Raw genomic sequence first — 19,506 nt, 5'->3', positions numbered from 1 at the left:
CATCTAATATGATCATTAAACAAAAGTTATGAGGTATACAAAAAACTAAAATCACCATGGGGTGTCATGTCCAACGCTCGCATGGAATGTACCTAACCAGAATGCCAAAGATCCTAGCAGGATTCTCGACTACTGCACGAGTAGGCTCATGGGTTAACTAGAAGTCTCCACACAGACAACCCCATGAACTGGGTATACAGGTCCAAGCATATGGTCAAAGGCGAGGTATGCGACCTATCCTTGACTTTCATGCACAGAAACTACGACTAGGTATCCCCTAAATAGTGAAAAGCCTAGTCCATAATATGTACCGGGTAGTGTTATATGTCAAATAATTACAGCAGTGCGTCGAATTTAGAGATCAACTATCTCTAGTCATCATGAAGTTAGTGCAGTGGGTGAAAGCGAGATGGATACAACATACACAACACATGTACTCATTTGATCTAGGCGGTTATGTCAAGATTTCCATCTAACAGTACAAGAATAGGTGCATGAAGGCGTTTGTCATTGATGATGGAAGATTTAATAATCTCCCGGGCCGATGTATTTGGCCTCAAACGACATTAGGGATATTATATGGTCTTTTTAAGAGGTCTTAGATGTATACAAAGGTGGTAAAAAGGCAGACAGTGCAGGGGACTTTTCTATGTTTAATAAGGGATTGGGTTGTCCTTCTGTTACTCTTCATCCTCTAATTCTCATAGTAATCCATAATATCCAAAGATAAAACAAAAAGGCTTTTAACATTGATCTCTTTTTTATTATATTAGAAGTCGAAATCTCAAGACGCTTCCATATATATGTAGGGACTGCAGATATCACCCCGCTCGCTTCGGTGGAGACTCAATCTCAGCATCGGCCTGGTTCACCCGCTTCCTATTTCCCCTAAAGTGTCCGCCCGAGTCCGAATCCTGTTGAAGAAACCCACCTGTACCAGTTCCATCATCATGCCATTCGCTAAATTCCCACTGGATAGAAGTCGATCGGTCATCACTGACTCCCATACCACGCCGAGCACGCATCAAACGACCTAAGCGGCTCCCTTCTACCATCTCTTCAAACCAAGGGATCCCCCCAGTTCTGCCGTGCTGTAGACTCCTTGAAATATCCGCAGAATCATTAGATGGTGGAATAATGACCGAAGATGAGGCAGTTTCTTCGGCTGGTGCTAGATCAGATAAGGTTGAGATACCGGCATGGGAATCTTCGTCGTCAACGTCCCGAGGAAGTAATCTAAGATCTTCCAGTGCGCGCTGGTCATCCACTAGCAGACTACCAATGGTGACAGACATGAAGTTAGATTCTTCGAGGGGCTCCTCTGTCCAGAATGTTAAGGGTGTACCACAGTAGCCACAGAAGACACGCTGGGTTTGGGGTGCATGGCGGGGCGAATGAATGCGGCGAATGGAAGAGTGCGATTCATCTGGGAAGAAGGACCGAGTGTGGGACTGATACCAGCTGAGAGGCACTCGTAACCACGCCGAAAGAGGCGTGCCGTGAAATCGACCTAGGGTTCGATATTAGCCGGGAGATCGACAAGCTTGGCTTGGATTTACCCACGATTGTCTCGGCTGCTGTCGAAGTATACTTCGGCATGATCTGTCACATCATCCGGGATATTGATTTGGTATTCGTTTCGGCCACAAGAGCATGAGCCGCGGAGCGGATCGAAGGCCATGGTGGTACAAGACCTACCGCGGCGTTGGTAACTTCGCAAGGTTGGGGCTGGATAGACGGTTATAGATCGGAGATGAGCGGCCAGAAACTCGTTTTGTTTGCTGAAAATCTCAGTCGATGGTATGTTTATCTTTGATAGTAGATTGGACTAGGGATCCAGAGTGCGAGAACAAAATTGACATAAAAAAGAGAAAAAGCAAGATGAGTTCTGTGGACCCTCTCTATGACGTTTAGAGGTTGCCAAGGCCCGTTCCCGGCCTCCAGTTTTACTCCGCAGCCGTTGGCCTTATCGCTTCGTATCGCTTTCCCGTGTCTCTCTGCTCTCCCTCTCTCTCTCTTTCACATTCTCCCATTGCCTACTGGTTACAATCGCCTCCCTCATCTATGCCTTGCCTCGACGAACATTCTGAACAACAGCGGTAGCCGTCCAACCCATCCAATCGAAACCGCGAATTCTGTATACTCTCGTCGCATTCATCCCACGCCCTCAGTTCCTCTCAAAATCCTCCAGTCATCAAGCACCACGATGAATCCGGATGATGAGCACGATCGGTCGTCCTCGACACCAAATGGGACATCCAAGCAGGGATCTGCCCAGGATAAGGACAAACCTCGCCTTACCGATCAAGAAAAAAAGAGCAATCACATTGCCTCGGAGCAAAAGCGACGCGCGGCCATTCGCGAAGGCTTCGATCGCCTGACAGAATTGGTGCCTGGTCTGGAGGGCCAGGGCCGAAGTGAGAGCATCGTTCTGCAAAAAACCGTGGATTTCATCCACGTGAAGCTGCAAGAACGCCATGATCTTATTTCAGAGATCGAGAGCAAAGGCGGCCGCGTGGACGACTCTTTCCGCCCAACGTGACCCTATTCCCCTCGGTGTTTCATTGCACTTTGGATCGGCATCCTGCAGCCTTTGTTCCCCTCCGCTGGTCGATACGAGGGTTCTGGGGCTGCAGGCATGTGCCGAGGTCCGAGCGGTTTTTCTCAAATCTTGGACCACATGGTCTTATACCCTTCTACGAATCTCTTTTTCTTGTCTATCTATTTGACCCCTGTATTACGAATGAGATCTTGGAAATGATCAATTGCGGGGTTTCCTCGTTGCCTGACAGATCTGGTCTTCGCATATGATTTTGATGTCAATCACGCATCCTCCACTGCGTTCAGTGGATTGAACGACTATCATTACGGTGCCACACATCTCTTACTTCTTGTCTTCCTACCTCTTTTGACTATTGTACATTGAAGCTTTTTTTTCTGGTTTGTTTCTGCTCCTAGGTACCAGAATGTATATGGTCACGGCTGTTGCTGCGAAGCAACTGGGGCGTTTTTTTTCTTTCCCAATGGCTGGCCTGAAATCGAGTTCTTTCCAGCTCGGAATGAGCACCTACATTGACATCCTCAATTCCAATCAAAAAACGAAACTATTTGACCGAGCCGTACTTCGGTCGCATCACGTGGACAGGGCTACGGAGAATAATTGCAGTCTTGCAGGTTCTAAGGAGCCAACCAGCAGGAGGATATCCTGTAGGTTCGGAAAGTTAGACAAAGTAATTAATCAATGCAGCGGGGACAAATGTGGTATCTTAACATAGACTGTACATATGTTTTAGGGGTCGCAACAGCCAATTGATGTATCCCCGAGAGCTTCGGCTTACCGCCTGATATCTGCCGGAGAAACCGAGCCCCTTCAAGGTGAAGCCAACGCAGACTACACCCTCTACAAAAACCCGTAACATACAATATCTCGTGCACAGTCGGGATCCCCAATTGGACATCCCTACATACTCTTACAAGGTCAATCGACTGCACACAAAGACCATTTGCCTCGAAAAGCGAACGGAAAGAGCATCTGATCCCCCGCAGCGCATCGCTGCCCGCAACACCCAAAACCAACATCCAAAACACCAGGCAAACGCCAAATTACCCAATATGACAGACTCCAAAGAGGCCCTCCTGTCCCACATGGAAGAATTTGACACTACCGAATCCGATCCACCCCCAGCCTACGACAAACCCGTCTTGAAAGCCAACCGCGGGGCACCACTTCCACGCCCACCACCCCTCAACCTCCCAGTCCTAAACAGCCTCCGCAGCCAGCGTGTAATCCTGGCCTCACAATCACCCCGCCGCAAGCAAATAATTTCATTCTTGGGCCTCCCGAACATAGAAATCATCCCCTCGAACGCCGCAGAAGACCTACCAAAAAGCCTAAGCCCGTTCGAGTACGTGCTAGCAACAGCGACGAAAAAGGCCCAAGCAGTCTACGAGCAAGAAGTCAATAACGAGATCAAGGGCGAGCCAGCCCTAATCCTAGCTGCAGACACGATCGTCGTGGACCCGTCTACCGGCTTGATCCTCGAAAAGCCTCGCTCCGAAGCACACCACATGGGTATGCTGCGCTCGCTGCGTGAGGTCCGAAGCCACAAGGTCTACACGGCGCTTGTAGCTATGGCGCCTTTGGCTAGTGCCCGGGACCCGGGGTATGCCATTGAGAGTACCGTCGAGGAGACGTCAGTGCTGTTTGATAGTGATGTTACAGATGAGTTAATTATGGCTTATGTGCGCACACGCGAGGGTGCGGATAAGGCCGGTGGTTATGGATTACAAGGGCTTGGTTCTATTCTTATTGAGAAGATCGATGGCAGTTATGATAATGTTATTGGGTTGCCGCTCAAGGCGACGCTCAGGGTTATTGAGACTGTTATGCAGAGGGCGGATGATGATGGGGGGTTGCCTGGGGATGGCGAGGAGAGTGAGGGTGATGAGTGAGGAGGTTGTTGGTATGAAGTTTTAGGATGTCTTATCTGTTGTTAGCCTTGTCTATCTTTGTCTTTATATCATCATACCTCTATGAAGGATAGAATAAAAAGGATTATGATTCATATTTAAGAGAGGTGTCTGGTTGGTGAGTAGAAACACTTTACTAGCATTACATACTACTGACAATTTACCACATATTTTTGATGTACCGTGTAGATAGTGTGTAGAGAATCTGGCTGCAGATCTACGTAGTATACAGAATGAAGCAAAAAGACCAAGAGTGTCTTCTCGTACAAGGGTTATATTCCGTTCTTTTTTCTGTAGCCCAGAAACAACCCCGAGCAGCAGGAATCTGGCACCGATCAATAAATTCGGGCTGAGAGACAAAAGAAAAATAATCAACGACATATACAGAGGCGGAACGGAACGCCTGGATAGACCAGAACCAAATCGGTAATCAGGAACAAAAAAGGAAATAGAAAGACATCATGTCTGAAAAAAAAAAATCCGCAACGGTACTCTATGCTGTCCAGATACGACGCAGAGCCTCAGTCACACCAACATCGTTCGTCTCGAACTCGTACAGGCCAACGGCGGTGGTAAGGGTGAATGCGCGCAGGAGCCAGTTGCAGGTGGTGCGGAACTTGGGCACACGGGAAGGAGGGAAGTAGTCAACAATGGCGGCCCTGGTAGAGAGATGTTAGATTGCGATTTCGGGATTGAAGATCTGGGGTAGATCTTGAGGGGTATGGCGGGATAACGCGGGGAGGCTCTTACTGGAATCCGATGTGCGAGTGGGCGACAATCAGAGAGCACAGGATGGCGTCCATGACGGGGTTGAGGGATCCAGCGGCGAAGGGAGCGAAGGTGAGAGGAACCAGGCCGACACAGACCAGTCTGAGATAAATGTTAGTCGGGGTTTTTCTCCGCGCATGCCGGGGGTATCGGAAAAGAGTTATATAGTTTGGCATTGTAGTGCGCAAATGGGAGCACAAACCTCTCAAAAGACCAGTGGTAGCTGCCCTCGGAGGGGTGGGTTGCGGGAATGGGAGCAGGGTCGTTCACTATCCGGATAAGTTAATATCGAAGACTTCAGGAAGGGCCGTATTGCGATTCGATGGGAGGCATTTTTTGAGAGCTGAGAGCAACGTTGACTGTATATATTCACACATTGCAGGCGATTTTATACTCAATGCTATCGAAAAGCGAGGGGAGGGTCAGAATAGGAAGGGCGCGGAAATCACATACTGGTTCCCTGAACAGTCTCTGTATCGCGAAAAACACGTTAGCAGCTGCTCATAAACAACACCCAATATATCTCCCCATTGGTAATATCTCAATAAACATCATGGCAGGGCCTCTACTTACGAGGCAACGGGGGCAGGATCTGCTTCTTAGCGGAGGCATGGAAAGCGACGACCTGCGACACGCCGACATTCTTCTGAAGGAAAGGCGCCCGGGGGGCGAGAGTCTGTCGCAGCAGAGATGAGCGCGCGAATGAAGCCATTGTGAGTGGAGAGTATGATCGTGAAGAAGCAGAAACGCCGTTCGAACACAAGCGGATGAAGTTGGAGACCTCGGGAGTCCGACTCGGTATGTCATCCTTTTACGAGCCATTTGATTGGTCGATGGCTGTCCGCCCAGCCGAAATTGGCCGATACCTTGGTGAGAACATTTAGCCCTACGGTTATCTTCTTCCTGTCTATGTTCGTAGTATATATGAAGTTGTTCGTTACAGACTAATGTTGGTTTTATTCTCTCTTCATCTTCTATTATGTGCAACGTTGGTTCGATTTGACTATTTTTGAGAGATATTCATTTAATCCCTACATACATGTACTGAAGAGTCCTAACCGAGGTATTGAATACCTCCTATGTTTTAACAAAAAAATCAATGCGCCAGGCATCTCGTTATCTCATGAGTCTCGTAAAGGCACTTAGAACTTCAGGACAGCCTTGCCCAAGTTCTTGCCGTAGAAGATGCCAACCAGACCCTCGGCAGCGTTGTCAATGCCTTCGGTCTCATGGATGAGCATCTTGAACGAGCCATCCTTGATCCACTTCTGCACATTCTCCTGGTGCTCCTTGGTGTAAACATCACCAAAGCCCTTATCATTGACGATGAAACCGCGCATCGTAATACGCTTGACGAGGACATCGTGGATGTTCTTAATGGGGTAAGGAGCAGAGTTGTACTGGGAGATCAGACCGCAGACGACGACACGACCGAAGTTGTTCATAGCATCGAGAGCAGCTTCGAGGTGCTCTCCACCAACGTTCTCGTAGTAAATGTCAATGCCCTCGGGAGCGAGGCGGGCAAGGGCATCAGCGGGCTTCTCGGTCTTGTAGTTGAAGCCGCCATCGAAGTTGAGAGTCTTGGTGATGTACTCGAGCTTCTCGTCGGAGCCGACAGATCCAATGACGCGCAGACCCTCGTGCTTGGCGAGCTGGCCGACCAGCTGGCCAACGGCTCCACTGGCAGCGGAGACGAAGATGGTCTCGCCCTTCTTGGGCTTGCCAATCTCGTACAGAGACGAGTATGCGGTCAGACCGGGCATACCCAGGGGACCGAGGAAGACACGAATGTCCTCGATGCCGAGGGGGTTGTCCAGCTTTCGAATGCGAACAAGTTCCTTTTCGCCGAGGGCGATGTACTCCTGGATTGGAACGTAACCAATGACCAGGTCACCTTCCTTGTAAGTGGCATTGTTGGAGCGCAAGATCTTGCCAATGGTGGTGCTGTCAATGGGCTGGTCGAGAGGGAAGGCGGGGGCGTACGACTTGGTCTCAGCGGGGCGCATGCGGCCACGCATGTAGGGGTCGAAGCTGGTGTAGAGGGACTGCACGACGACACCGTTGTCAGGAGCGGCAACGCTGGCATCATAAGCGGCAGTCTCGATGACCAAGTCCTCCCCAGCGACGGGGTATCCCTGGGGAATCTTCTTGAAAATAAGAGCCTTGTTGACAGACATTATGTAGATATTTGATAGGAATAAGAAAGATAAAGATGGGAAGTAGCAATTTGCCGAAGTATGGCGGGATCTCTTTATATGACGACTGAGCTGTTCATCAAAGCGGGGCTGTACCGAGGATCGAATACAATGCTTTTCTTGCGTTTTTCTTTTTCTTTTTTTTTTCTTTTTTTTTTTTAATTTTAAACCAGATCGATACCGGAGAAGCTTCTCGAGATGGTGATGCTCCAGTTGAGAGACTCCACTTTGTGCGGTTTCAGCCTTGATATGCATAATTTAATGTGCATGCTCCGAGCAAACATTCAACAGGTGTACGATGAACACATAACTGTGGCAACGGAACCAGTTTTTTTAAAAAAAACAGTGGGGAACGGATGGATTGAGCACAACTCAGGCCGACGGAGACGGCCATTTTAGGTAGGAAAACCGTGACCCTCGGCATCTCAACAAAATGAAATAATTGTTGATTAATATACAACCCGACAAACAGTGATTGTTAAGCAACGGAGTAGCCGGCTGTTTTAGGATAAAACGGGTATGGAGGTGGTGTGTTGCATATTTCGGATCTATATACTGTACGAAGATATAGTATACAGTATATCTGTCTCATCATTCTTGTTCAGCTATTAAGACATTCGCACTCTTGGATTGAAAAAATTATGCATTAAGTACATGAGTATATAGTCATTACCGGAATATGCACCGGCATTTCGAACCCTGAAAATGCACGGAATTAAGTACACCTAACCATACCTAGGGATAACCTAGGCCTTGCCAGTGAGTGCGCCAGCAGCCTTTTCAATAAAGTAGTGCTTGCCCTTGATCATCTTGACCATGAAGCTGAAAGGCACAAATCCAAAAATCTGACCACTACCACCAGCTTCACCAACGGGCACGAGCATCATAATGCTGTCACCCTGGTCATAGGTCTTGATGGCAGCGCCGCCTACAATGGCGGCTTTGAGGTTGGCCGCCGCCACATGTGCTTGCTCCGTGGCCTTGAAACTGAGGCGCATTGAGTTGTTGGTGATATCGCCAGCAGCAAAGATAGGCAGAGTTGACCCGTCAGTCGACTGAACACGCATCTCTTTGTTCACTGTCACCCAGCCGTCCTTGTCCAGGAACTGAGCTGGAATAAAGCTGTTGTTGGGGGTCGCACCGGTAGTGGGGATATACAGGTCAGCTGAAAGCTTGTCTCCGCCTTCCAGTGAGACTGTCCAGTTGGAGCTATCGTCGGCAGGAGTCTCGACTCCAATGACTCGCTTCGAGGTCACGACCTTGACCTTCTTCTGCTCTAGTAGCTTGCGTGCGGCAGAGCTTGCGGATGACTTGAGCATCGGGAGCACGCGATCTGTCGCGGAGATAATCGTGATGGAGACCTTGCCGGCATTGCCACTTTGTTCCACTGCTTCAGCAAGCTCACCAGCCAGCTCAACACCTATAGGGCCTGCACCCCCAATTACGATCTCCTTAGCCCCAGCAATGTGTTCCTGTGCCGACTCGATCAGCTGCTCCATGTCATTGTGGTTCGACTGCTTGAATGGGATGGAGGTTCCGGTGAGCGAGCCAGAAGTGGCAGATGTAGTGCTGCCCGATGCGATAACGAGGTAATCATATGATAGGATCTTGGGCTCGCCCTCGTTGGGGGTCACAGAGACCGACTTGGCAGCAATATCGATAGCAGTTGCAACTCCAGGAAGGAACTCGAACGCATCGGGCCGGTAGCCTGCAAAAGCATCTTTGATCGGGAGCAAGTACTGCTTGGGGTGGAAGGCCTTAGGTTTGGCGACGATGCGTGGGGCGGCAATATTCCAGTAGAAGCTGGTTGAGGGGTTGATCAACACAACCTTTGCATCAGGTACATCACGAAGCACAGAGTGAGCAATATGAAGGCCTGCAAACGAGCCTCCAATGATGACTACGTTGATAGGTGCCATGATATGGAGTCAGTGAAGTGGACAAGGGTGAGTTTCTTGTTTTGTTTTTGGAGAAGGGACGGGATGTCTTATATGTGACAAATTAGATCTGCTCCCCGCGCGTATATGCAGGGTCAACAGTAGGCCTAAGATACGTATATTGTCTGCTGTCAGGCCTCTAGCGCCACATTGGAAAAAAAAAATTGTTTTGTCAGTGAATTTTCTATTTCCAATTCTACCTAAATGCTTACCAACCCCCATTATTGACCCTTTGGTAATTTGCTTCGATTGGTTGACCATCTCTAAGGTTTAGGCTAAACCTTGGATTGGTCACATGTTTGACCTGTTTGGTCTGTTTGCTTGGTTTGATACGGTTGGTCAAAACTCAATTAGGTATGTATACACACCCATGGGACATCTTTGGGCATACAATATGATACACATAGGTGAAAAGAAGAAGTAGCAAGACTTCAATATGGGCTGGGCATAATATATAACGACGTTCTCTCCGTACTCATGGGTGTTCTTTGTTTGGCCGGCCTCCGAATGCCTATATATATCTAGGTAACTACCTGTCTTTTACTGAACAAACATCTTTCTCCCCCTGTCCCCACAGACACAGACAATACATAACAAGGGTTATATGTACATGGAAAAGTTGGTTTATACTTGTTAAGCCACTTCCATCACTATTGCTTTAGTTACAACACCATTACAGGCAAATTTATAAAAAAGACATCTAAAAGGACTACGAAAAAGACGTCAGAACGCGGCAAATTCCGCCGACTATTCTTGTATAAATTGTGATATACATGTGCTTTGACACAATTCCTGCCTTATAGCTTTCAAAGTGCTCTGCAGCTAACTACTAGGGATCATTTACCCTAGATGCATTTGCATATTTTTAAAGATTCTCAGCTCAGCCAAGGGAGATTTCAAGATATCTAGTTATACAACACAACAAGGGGTCAAGCTCCAGACTATCTGCTTTACAAGCGATCAAAAAACCAATTTACCGGTGTCAGCTACTCCCAAGTTGACATGACCTTTTAAGAGTGAGCCCAAGTATTTCCACCTCAGCGGTCACAAACACTAAGAGCTTATTGCTACTTCAACGAGTCGCAACCAGTATATGCTACTGGTGTGATATAATAAAAAAGGGAATTATGATTTGTTCATGACACCTCGTAGGTCGCCTTCACACGGGTACTAATTAAACAGTTCGTGATGGTCATCCTCTATCATGTAAATTAGCTGGTCTAACACTGATTTGAGCCTTTCCCCACAAAATCGACCAAGCGCCCGCAATTAACAGAAAGCCTAGCGCAATCTGGCACCGAGTAGCCGTTTCAGCTCGACCAGAGCATGACTATTTTCGAATCCTAGTTCACCGGGCACCAATCGTCTCTTCGTTCTCCTCCTACTTCTCCTTGGCAGTATTCTCGGATCGAATTGTAAATTTCACACCCTGTAGAGTATTTATAATCCGCTCAAAAATTTGAGATTTGACAGATAGTATACTCCCCTTACTCGGATGAAAAAATTGTCAAGCCTATCGCCAACTGTAACGCTTCAAATCCAGCGTGAACCTACCACCATTCAGTCTAGACCAAATTGAGGAACATAAAGAAAGGTCCTAAGGCCTGAGCTAAGAGCATGAAGGAAGTCATTAGAGGGGAAAGCGAAAGACAAAACCGTTAGTATGTACCCACAACTTGACCTGTAGTATCAGCTTTACTCTTTTCCGGAAAAAATATCTCTAAATCAAGTCCTCATCAAAACAGAGAGTAGTAGCACTTGATACATATTGTAGTAAGACCTGGAAAGCCAAGGTGAACTGTAAACCCAGGCAATCATTGCCAGTGACAGGCATTTCCCTTGTAGTCATCACTTGCCATATATGAGAAAGCCGTTATATAGGAATTTTACTTTTCACGGGTGCTCCGGGTTGCAGCCAATGAGGTTCAAAATAATGACCATCAACTTTAGAAGAGGCAAATGACAGCAAACATGAAATTGTATTAACGACTCAAATACAACGTCTATAATATCATCTCGTGCCAACCATATATTCGGATGATTAGTCCTACAATTTCAAGACAAAAGTCACATAATCGACTAGCCATTTCAAAGATTTTATTCGGCATTATTGGAAATCAACAACTGCTTGGCTCTTACTAGACTGTACACCTTCTTGAGAGTAGTATCCATGTGGATTCATGGCTCGCTCACACGAACGGGTTAAACTGACTTAATCAAAGTTCACCTGACCTCAGATTGGAAATATGATAGGTTCAATACCCATATTAATAGTAGGCAAAGTCATGATTCCTAGTCTCAACCTTCGAGTAAGAGATGGTCGACTTGACTTTTTTGGGTATCGTTTAGTGTGATTGGTTGTTCTGTTGGCAGATTTGCCATGTTTGCCGTGTTTGCCACAATTGTTTATTTTCCCCTATCGCGGGATGTTATCTGTCGATAAGGATCATGTGACCCCGTAATTATTTTTGCGCTACTCCTTGGAAAGCCCCAAGTGCAATTTGTACCTTCATCATCTCCCCATCCGATTTTTTTTCCATTAGCATTATATCATGATGCTTGGAACAGTTCGCCGATTTGGCGTTTCACACGCGCTGCGCGCTACTTCGTCTCGCTCAATCTCAGCACGCTTGGCTCAGTTGCCGAAATGGCAGATTCCTTCGAACCTTTCATCTCTTGCTGCAACCAGATCGCTTCATTCCTCTTACCCCAGGCTGTCTGCAGCTACTGCGGAGGCAATCGTTGAAGAGACTGAATCCTCCAAGCCTGCGATACTCACAGAGTTTTCCGACCTGGCGGCGGAGAATCTCATTCACAACAAGATTATCAAGAACATCATTCAACCTGACCGGATGAACCTTAAGACTATGACTGAGGTGCAGTCTCTTACTCTTAACGAAATTGTCAAGGGTGATGATATGTAAGTTTGATTGACAGATTTCCCTCGAGATTGATTGGTCCGCTAACCCGGGAAACTTTTTTCCAGCCTCGCCCAGGCAAAAACAGGAACCGGCAAGACGCTTGCTTTCCTTGTACCCACCCTTCAGAACATTTTGAATGACCCCACTGTCGATGTGTCCAAGGTTGGCCGCCGCTCAGCTAGAACTGCTCCTTCAGAAATCCGTGCTCTCATTATCTCCCCTACCCGCGAACTCGCGGAACAGATCGCAGTTGAGGCTAAAAAGGTTGCGTTTGGCACTGGTCTTATTGTTCAGACTGCTGTTGGCGGTACGCAAAAGCGTGCCGGTCTTGCCAAGATTCAACAGGAGGGATGCCATCTGCTGATCGGTACCCCGGGACGTCTCAAGGACATCCTCTCGGACCCATGGACTGGTGTCTCTGCCCCCAAGCTGAACACTCTGATCCTCGATGAGGCGGACCGCCTGCTGGACCAGGGTTTCGCTCCTGATGTTGAAGAGATCCAATCAATGCTTCCCGACCCCACAAAGGTGGACCGCCAGACACTCATGTTCTCGGCCACCGTTCCCAGAGAAGTTATGCAGATGGTTCGTCAGACCCTGAAGCCAAACTTCAAACACGTCAACACAGTTCGTGAAGATGAAGTCCCCACCCACCACAGGGTGCCTCAGAAGCTTGTCTACACACGCGGTCTTGAAAACAGCCTGCCCGCCCTCCTCGAGCTCGCTCAGAATTGGCAAACACGTCGGGATAATGGCGAGCAGCTGCGACCTTTCAAGGCCATCGCCTACTTTAACTCCACTGCTGAGACCAAGGTTTCCGCTGATGCCTTTAATGCCATTGCTCGCTCTTCGGAGTTCCGCCAGTCTTCTATGGGCAACATGAGAATGCTCGAGATTAACTCGCGTCTCACACAAGCGCTCCGCACTCGCAGCGCAGACAACTTCCGCAAGGCTCGTGAGGGCATCTTGTTCTCCTCAGATGTGACTGCTCGTGGTATGGATTTCCCGGATGTCACCCACGTCGTCCAAATTGGTGTCCCACGGGATCGTGAGACCTATATCCACCGTCTCGGCCGCACAGCCCGTGCTGGCAAGGAAGGTGAAGGCTGGCTGTTCATGCACCGGGCCGAACAAGATGTCTACAGAAAGCGCTTGGGCCGTCTCCCATTGAACGTGGACACAGCTTTGCAATCCGCCGATGCGGATCTCTCCCAGACTTTCTCCAACGACACAGAAGTTGGCAAGATTGTCAACAAGATTAGCGAGGGTCTGGCCCAGTGTGACGGTGCTACCAAGGTCAAGTCATACATGGGCCAACTCGGTACCACCACTGGAAACTTCAACAGCAAGAGAGAGGCCATCCAGGCACTCAACCAAATGTTTACCGTGGGATACAACATGCAAACCCTCCCAGAGCTCAGCCCCAGATTGATGCAGCAAATGGGTCTCAACCGAATTGACGGTGTCAGCGCGGGTGATGGCACCCGCCAGCGACGCGAGGGCGGCTTCTCCCGCGGTGGTGACCGTGGAAGCCGTGGTGGCTTTTCTCGCGGTGGCGACCGTGGTGAGCGCAGTGGTTTCTCTCGCGGCGGTGACCGTGGCGGTTTCTCCCGTGGTGGTGACCGTGGCGAGCGCGGTGGTTTCTCCCGCGGTGGTGACCGTGGCGGCTTCTCCCGTGGCGGCGATCGTGGTGACCGTGGTGACCGCTCGTCTCGTCCTCGCCGCTCTTTGGATGATTCCTTCGGCCAGGACTCTTTCCGGTTTTAAGTCTGAGTTGAATCAGAGATCAACTCTTGTCAGCCACGCTGGCAATTATAATTTGTCTGGCATTTTCACCGATAGCAATGCTGCTGTCCGGTGAGACCAGATCAGCCAAAAGTGAAAAGATGAAGCAACCATTCTGGCATTGGGCGGCGTTCTCCCATCTCTTTTTTTTCGGACTGACTTTGTGTACTATACACCCCTGGGTGCTCTGTGTTTCTACTTTAGACTTCTCTCCTCCTTGTCTTATACTCTACTTGGTTGTTCTGTGAGATTATTTTCTGGATACGATGATTTGACCTTCACCTTTGATTTCATGTACAATATCTTCTAGTTATTTGCCATTATTCTATCCAGGACTCAATTTTAATCTTGACACAACATTCTTTTACCGAAACAGCATGACAATAAACAGGAGAGGACTTGACGGCCTCTAAAAGGGCCACAAAAGATGTTAAGAATTCCAGGTCTTTGAGTTTATACCCAACTTATTTTCGTCCAACTTAATCTTGAGTGAGGTGTTTTAACTATTTGAGCTCCAAGTCCATGATGTATGCACGTTTCATCCCTTCACCCAATAACAGCCAGCGTAGCTCAATGGTAGAGCGTCAGGCTTTTACTTGATTTGAGAGATTTCAAAAATTTTCAAAAGTGTCATTACCTGAATGTTGCGGTCGACCCCCGCCGTTGGCTTCTTGTTTATCTCCAAACCGAGATATTCTATTTTTTACCCCTTTCAAAACATCATAAATGATGTTGGAATCTCGGGGGTCTCTTTAAAGTTCTTCCAACTTATCGTCCCACTTAATTCAACAGATCAAAGCCCGTTGAAAACATCATCAACTACTGTTGTGATAAACATGTTAACCGCAGACTTTGTGTACTGTGTTTTTCCTAAATGCAGCCTAGTGCGTAAGCAGACGCAGATCTGTTTAAGCAGAGCACTACTGAAGACGCAAAAAGCTGGATTGGAAAAATACGTGTTACGCGGCTGGGAGGTATGGCAATGGGAATCGAAAGAGAAAGACTCTGACTTAGAAGGAATATGTTGGGTAGGAGACAAATTCACGTTAAAAGTGCAGTTATTTGACAACGTTATACAACAAAGTCACCCTGAGATACAGTACTATGCGATAGTACCATGGGGGTTGAGTAAGAAAAGAGACAGGAAAAGATCAGGGTAAGGGTTCCTTTTTGTCCCATATTCAACGATATATGTGAATAATTTGGACCTTGACTATACTCTATATATATATATGCGTGAAATGATTTTGAACTTTAAGTATTGTATATAGGGTCTTTTTAAGGTTCTATCCAGCTTATTTCGTCCAACTTAATCTCAAGTGAAGGTTGTTTAACTCTTTGAGCCCCAAATCTGTGATCTATGTGCATTTCTTTGCCTCATTCAATAACAGCCAGCGTAGGTCAATGGTAGAGCGTCAGGCTTTTACTTGGTTGGAAATTTCCAAAAATCTTCCAAATAGTTGCAACCTGAATGTTGCGGTCGACCCCCGCCGTTGGCTTCTGTCTTATCTCCTAACTAAGATAATTCTTTTTTTTACCCCTTTTGAAGGGGTATATTATGCTGGAGTTTCGGGTCTTTTAAGGCTCTATCCAATTATTTTTGTCCAACTTAATCTCGAGGATCCATTTCGAGACATCTAAATCGTTGAATATGGGACAAAAAGGAAACCTTATATCACACATCCCAAGTATATCGCAATGTGCACGAAGAAACAGTCATTCGTGAGTACAAAAAAAACATCAAACAGAAAGAAACAAGAGATACACTTAATCACGGGCGATCATGTGTTCTCTGGCAGGACCAGTACCGATCCACTTAACAGGAACACCACCAATCTCACGCTCAATGAACTCAACATAAGCACGAGCATTAGGAGGAAGATCCTCGTAACGCTGAACACCCATAGTGTTCGACTTCCATCCAGGCAGAGTAACATACTCCACCTGAATCTTCTCGATGACATTAGGGTCCGCAGGGAAAGTACCAGTAGTGCGCTTTCCATCCGGCAAGATATAAGCAACACCGACCTTGATCTCATCAAAGTCATCAAGGATATCAAGCTTAGTCAAGTTCAGCGCGGTGTAGTGGTTGATAGCATGAGAGTAACGGCACAGGACAAGATCCAACCAGCCACAGCGACGACGACGGCCAGTAGTCACGCCAAACTCACGTCCAACCTGCTGCAGCTTCTCACCGGCTTCGTTGAGCTGTTCGCTGGGGAAAGGTCCAGAGCCAACACGTGTCGTGTAAGCCTTCACCACGCCGATCACGGACTTGATGTTGGCAGGGTTCAAGGCAAGCGCTTGCACGGCTCCGCCTAGACCGGTTGATGACGAGGTCACGTACGGGTATGTGCCGTGGTCGAGGTCGAGCATGAGGGCATTGGCACCTTCGACCAGTGTGTTGGGTGAGTTCTTGTGCTCCTGCAGGAACTCGAGCTGGTCGACGATGTGGGGCTTCAGGAGGTTGCGGTATTCCTAGAGGTTGTCAGCGATGTGTTCATGATGTGAATGAATAGAAAAGCCAGTATTTGTCCAGTTTTACTGTCGCGCCATGGGATTTTCTTGCCATTCCTTGGCGGAGTGAAGAAGTGGCCGGGATTGCATCCGTACCTTGAACCGCGCAATCTCCTCCTCAACATCGTATGCCAGATCTCCGAACCGTGTGCGGTATGAGGTGTCCAAAGTGCGCAGCTTGCGCTCGAAGGTGGCCTCGTCCAGGATCTCGCCGACGCGGACACCGCGGCGTGCGGCCTTGTCGCTGTAGCAGGGACCGATACCCTTGCCGGTGGTGCCAACCTTGCGGCCACCGAGACCCTTCTCCTCGAGACCGTCGACGACAGAGTGCAAGTCGAAACAGACGTGTGCGCGGTCAGAGACGAAGATGCGCTGGGCAGCACCCTTCAAACCCTTGGCCTCGATAGCAGCCAGTTCCTTGAAGAAGCTGGGGACGTGGAAGACGGTGCCTGCGCCGATCAGGTTGATACATTTCGGCGAGACGAGACCGGAGGGAAGAATGTGGAAGTCGTATGTGACGTTCTCGTGGACAATGGTGTGGCCGGCATCTGTATCCAATTGAAAAAGGCCGGTTGGTCAGTCACTGTCTAGCCTTGGAGATGGCCCGTTTAAAAACTTCAACACTCCGGAGTAGAGCGATTGCAAAGCAAGTTGAACGTACTGTGTCCGCCGGCTGCACGGCAGCAAAGTGTCGCATCCTGCGACAGCATGTCTGTAATCTTCCCCTTTCCTGTTCGTTCGTTAGCATGTCCAATGTCTCTGTCGGGTCTCGTTCCCGTTACCTTCATCTCCCCATTGACTTCCTAGAACGATTGAAACCATGATTGCACGCTTGATATAGTCACAAATTCCGACTTATGCACGATCAATTGCTTTGGATGGTGGGGTAGGATCGAAGGCAAAAGAGAATATGTCTGGAGCCGATAGCGGGGCCAAGATCAGGTTTGCCGGTGTGAGTTTTCTGGGCAAATTCGACCAACAACGCTGATGCTATGGATTTGGAGTTGGATCGGTAGTTTAACTATACTACATTGAGGTATTTTTTACAAATTTAATCTCTTTTCCCAGTGAGTCAGACCAATTTTCCGCGAACTCCCGCTGTTACAGATCCGGCGGGGTGGCGGGGCTTGGTTGCAGCCTTGATGCCTTGATGCCTTAGTATTTTGATGCCGTGGTGCCTTAGCTTTGAAGCCTGAGGCAGCAAGGGTTAGGGCAAGGGCTTCAATATATTCCATGCTTTTCGCATTATACATTTCCATACTACATTTCTGCCAGATCACCTTACTCAGTAAGATGCAGTAAGATGTTTTCGATATATCGTCATTAGTACACAAAATATACCGAAACTTAGTCTTGATGTTCTTGTTAATTTCTCTGCCCGTCACTTTGGGTGTTCTGTTCTATCTTCTATTTCTGACTGAATCGCATTTCCGACACGACATATGTAGATATTTTGGACGTTCTGGCTTGACTCTAAGATAGGAAGGGGATCTTGTGCGTTCATCTGCCTTTCTTTCCAAAGTCTGAGCGTGCCATTTCCGTTTTCTGACCTTTATGTTGGCATGACGCATCGTGTAGATTGCCGTCGGGGGCTGTCGCAGTCTATACATTGCGATATTACGACATACTCGAAAATCATTTACCTTGTTGTCATGATGGATAATGTATTCCTTTCTGATCTACACTTTCGGCTGGGAGATGAAGCTAGTTTTCTCGCTATGCAGTAAATTTCTTTTTGTTGTCGTAGCCCTTATGCCTTCCTTGCTAGTATCAAGGCCGAATTCATCTTTGAGATACTGTCTCAGGTTTTCCGATATCAGTAGCTTATCTGGCATTTGATTTCGAAAATTGACCTAGTTTTGGTGTGGCTCTCCCCGATTTACCTGCAAAGTGGCCTCGGGGGTTTTTTTCTGGCATGTTGGCTAACCAAAATCCACAGAAGATCTCTAGACGTGATAGTTGAGACCTACACATCGGTAGATAGGACCGGTTGCTAAGAAGCATAGAGCAGTGCTGGCAAAGTGATCCTTGCAAAATTTCACACCAGCAAGGTTGGGTCCTATCTCCATAGGTGGGCATTTCACACCACTAACAATAAGAGATCTTTTCCCTTTCGGTCGAGAGGAGCTGTGTCTTTTGTCCTTCTCTTTGCTGGTTGGGAAAGCTTTCTAGAGGACTCTGTTTTAAGGCTGGCTTCGGCTGTGGCTGTTTCATCTGTTGTTGGGCTGTCTTTAACTACCTTCCCATTTGCACGCTTCGTCAGAGGATCCATAAATAACTCAAAGGCAAGTTCATGAGGAATGACACCCTTTTGAATCTCTAAGAACTCATTCGCTTGTAGTAGATCTCCCTTCTGGGGAATATCTCTCATAGAGTTAGTGTGCTCCGAGTCCCATTTCACTTTCTTTTGATTGTGAATTTCTCTCATTATCGGAGCTGTGACTCGGTGAATTTGTGAAAAGAAATAAGGTTGTTCTTCAGAATCATCTTTGGTTTAGGGGTCACCAATAGCGGGCCACTTGGAGAGAGGATCTTGGAGGCTTTGGATACAGTCTAGCCTAATACACATAAATGTAAGTATGAGCTTGTTATACCTTTAGTATATGTATAACCACCTGGAGATGTAATCATAATTTAGTAGTAAAAATCAGATTTTATAAAGTCCATTTTTGACAGGTGGTTTATACAGAAGTCAAAGCAGGAATGTGAAACTGATGGAGGGTGCCTTCCTGGCAGCTAAAGGAAATTCTAGCTAGATATAGAGAGGCAAACAAAGTTGAGATATCGGATTTCAACTATTTGAGGTTAAATGGCTCGCAGCTAGCAGCAGCACGCCCTCATCGCAGTGTGTAGCGACTGTCGAAGTATGACAATGTGCATGTAATTATAATAGAAATGAGCAGAGGTCCCGGC

At 47.7% G+C, this 19,506-nt stretch overlaps 8 protein-coding genes across 8 annotated transcripts; 3 read left to right on the top strand and 5 right to left on the bottom strand.

The window, feature by feature from the left end:
- Positions 1-821: 821 nt before the first annotated feature.
- On the bottom strand, positions 822-1,681 carry PEX2_039550 (uncharacterized protein; the record flags this gene model as incomplete). The annotated part of the gene is made up of 2 exons (XM_016741230.1): positions 822-1,510; positions 1,564-1,681. 2 exons carry the CDS (start codon positions 1,679-1,681, stop codon positions 822-824), a joined length of 807 nt encoding a protein of 268 aa, XP_016596724.1.
- A 525-nt stretch (positions 1,682-2,206) lies between these two features.
- On the top strand, positions 2,207-2,542 carry PEX2_039540 (uncharacterized protein; the record flags this gene model as incomplete). The annotated part of the gene is made up of 1 exon (XM_016741229.1): positions 2,207-2,542. The coding sequence occupies one exon, from the start codon at positions 2,207-2,209 to the stop codon at positions 2,540-2,542; it is 336 nt and encodes a 111-aa protein (XP_016596723.1).
- A 1,070-nt stretch (positions 2,543-3,612) lies between these two features.
- On the top strand, positions 3,613-4,452 carry PEX2_039530 (nucleotide diphosphatase; the record flags this gene model as incomplete). Its single annotated transcript, XM_016741228.1, has 1 exon — positions 3,613-4,452. The coding sequence occupies one exon, from the start codon at positions 3,613-3,615 to the stop codon at positions 4,450-4,452; it is 840 nt and encodes a 279-aa protein (XP_016596722.1).
- Positions 4,453-4,963: 511 nt separating this feature from the next.
- Positions 4,964-5,950, bottom strand: PEX2_039520 (CybS family protein; the record flags this gene model as incomplete). The annotated part of the gene is made up of 5 exons (XM_016741227.1): positions 4,964-5,129; positions 5,221-5,340; positions 5,441-5,507; positions 5,692-5,709; positions 5,812-5,950. 5 exons carry the CDS (start codon positions 5,948-5,950, stop codon positions 4,964-4,966), a joined length of 510 nt encoding a protein of 169 aa, XP_016596721.1.
- A 430-nt stretch (positions 5,951-6,380) lies between these two features.
- PEX2_039510 (MDR family NADP-dependent oxidoreductase) lies at positions 6,381-7,415 on the bottom strand (the record flags this gene model as incomplete). The annotated part of the gene is made up of 1 exon (XM_016741226.1): positions 6,381-7,415. One exon carries the CDS (start codon positions 7,413-7,415, stop codon positions 6,381-6,383), a length of 1,035 nt encoding a protein of 344 aa, XP_016596720.1.
- Positions 7,416-8,179: 764 nt separating this feature from the next.
- On the bottom strand, positions 8,180-9,352 carry PEX2_039500 (NAD(P)/FAD-dependent oxidoreductase; the record flags this gene model as incomplete). Its single annotated transcript, XM_016741225.1, has 1 exon — positions 8,180-9,352. The coding sequence occupies one exon, from the start codon at positions 9,350-9,352 to the stop codon at positions 8,180-8,182; it is 1,173 nt and encodes a 390-aa protein (XP_016596719.1).
- Positions 9,353-11,925: 2,573 nt separating this feature from the next.
- On the top strand, positions 11,926-14,058 carry helA (putative DEAD box RNA helicase HelA; the record flags this gene model as incomplete). The annotated part of the gene is made up of 2 exons (XM_016741224.1): positions 11,926-12,290; positions 12,357-14,058. 2 exons carry the CDS (start codon positions 11,926-11,928, stop codon positions 14,056-14,058), a joined length of 2,067 nt encoding a protein of 688 aa, XP_016596718.1.
- A 1,785-nt stretch (positions 14,059-15,843) lies between these two features.
- Positions 15,844-17,415, bottom strand: adB (adenylosuccinate synthase ADE12; the record flags this gene model as incomplete). The annotated part of the gene is made up of 4 exons (XM_016741223.1): positions 15,844-16,554; positions 16,690-17,141; positions 17,255-17,323; positions 17,376-17,415. 4 exons carry the CDS (start codon positions 17,413-17,415, stop codon positions 15,844-15,846), a joined length of 1,272 nt encoding a protein of 423 aa, XP_016596717.1.
- Between the last annotated feature and the right edge of the window lie 2,091 nt (positions 17,416-19,506).

This window comes from Penicillium expansum (genome assembly GCF_000769745.1).
Source record: "Penicillium expansum strain MD-8 chromosome Unknown contig127, whole genome shotgun sequence".
Lineage (NCBI taxonomy): Eukaryota > Fungi > Ascomycota > Eurotiomycetes > Eurotiales > Aspergillaceae > Penicillium > Penicillium expansum.
This window is presented reverse-complemented; position numbering and strand designations above follow the sequence as displayed.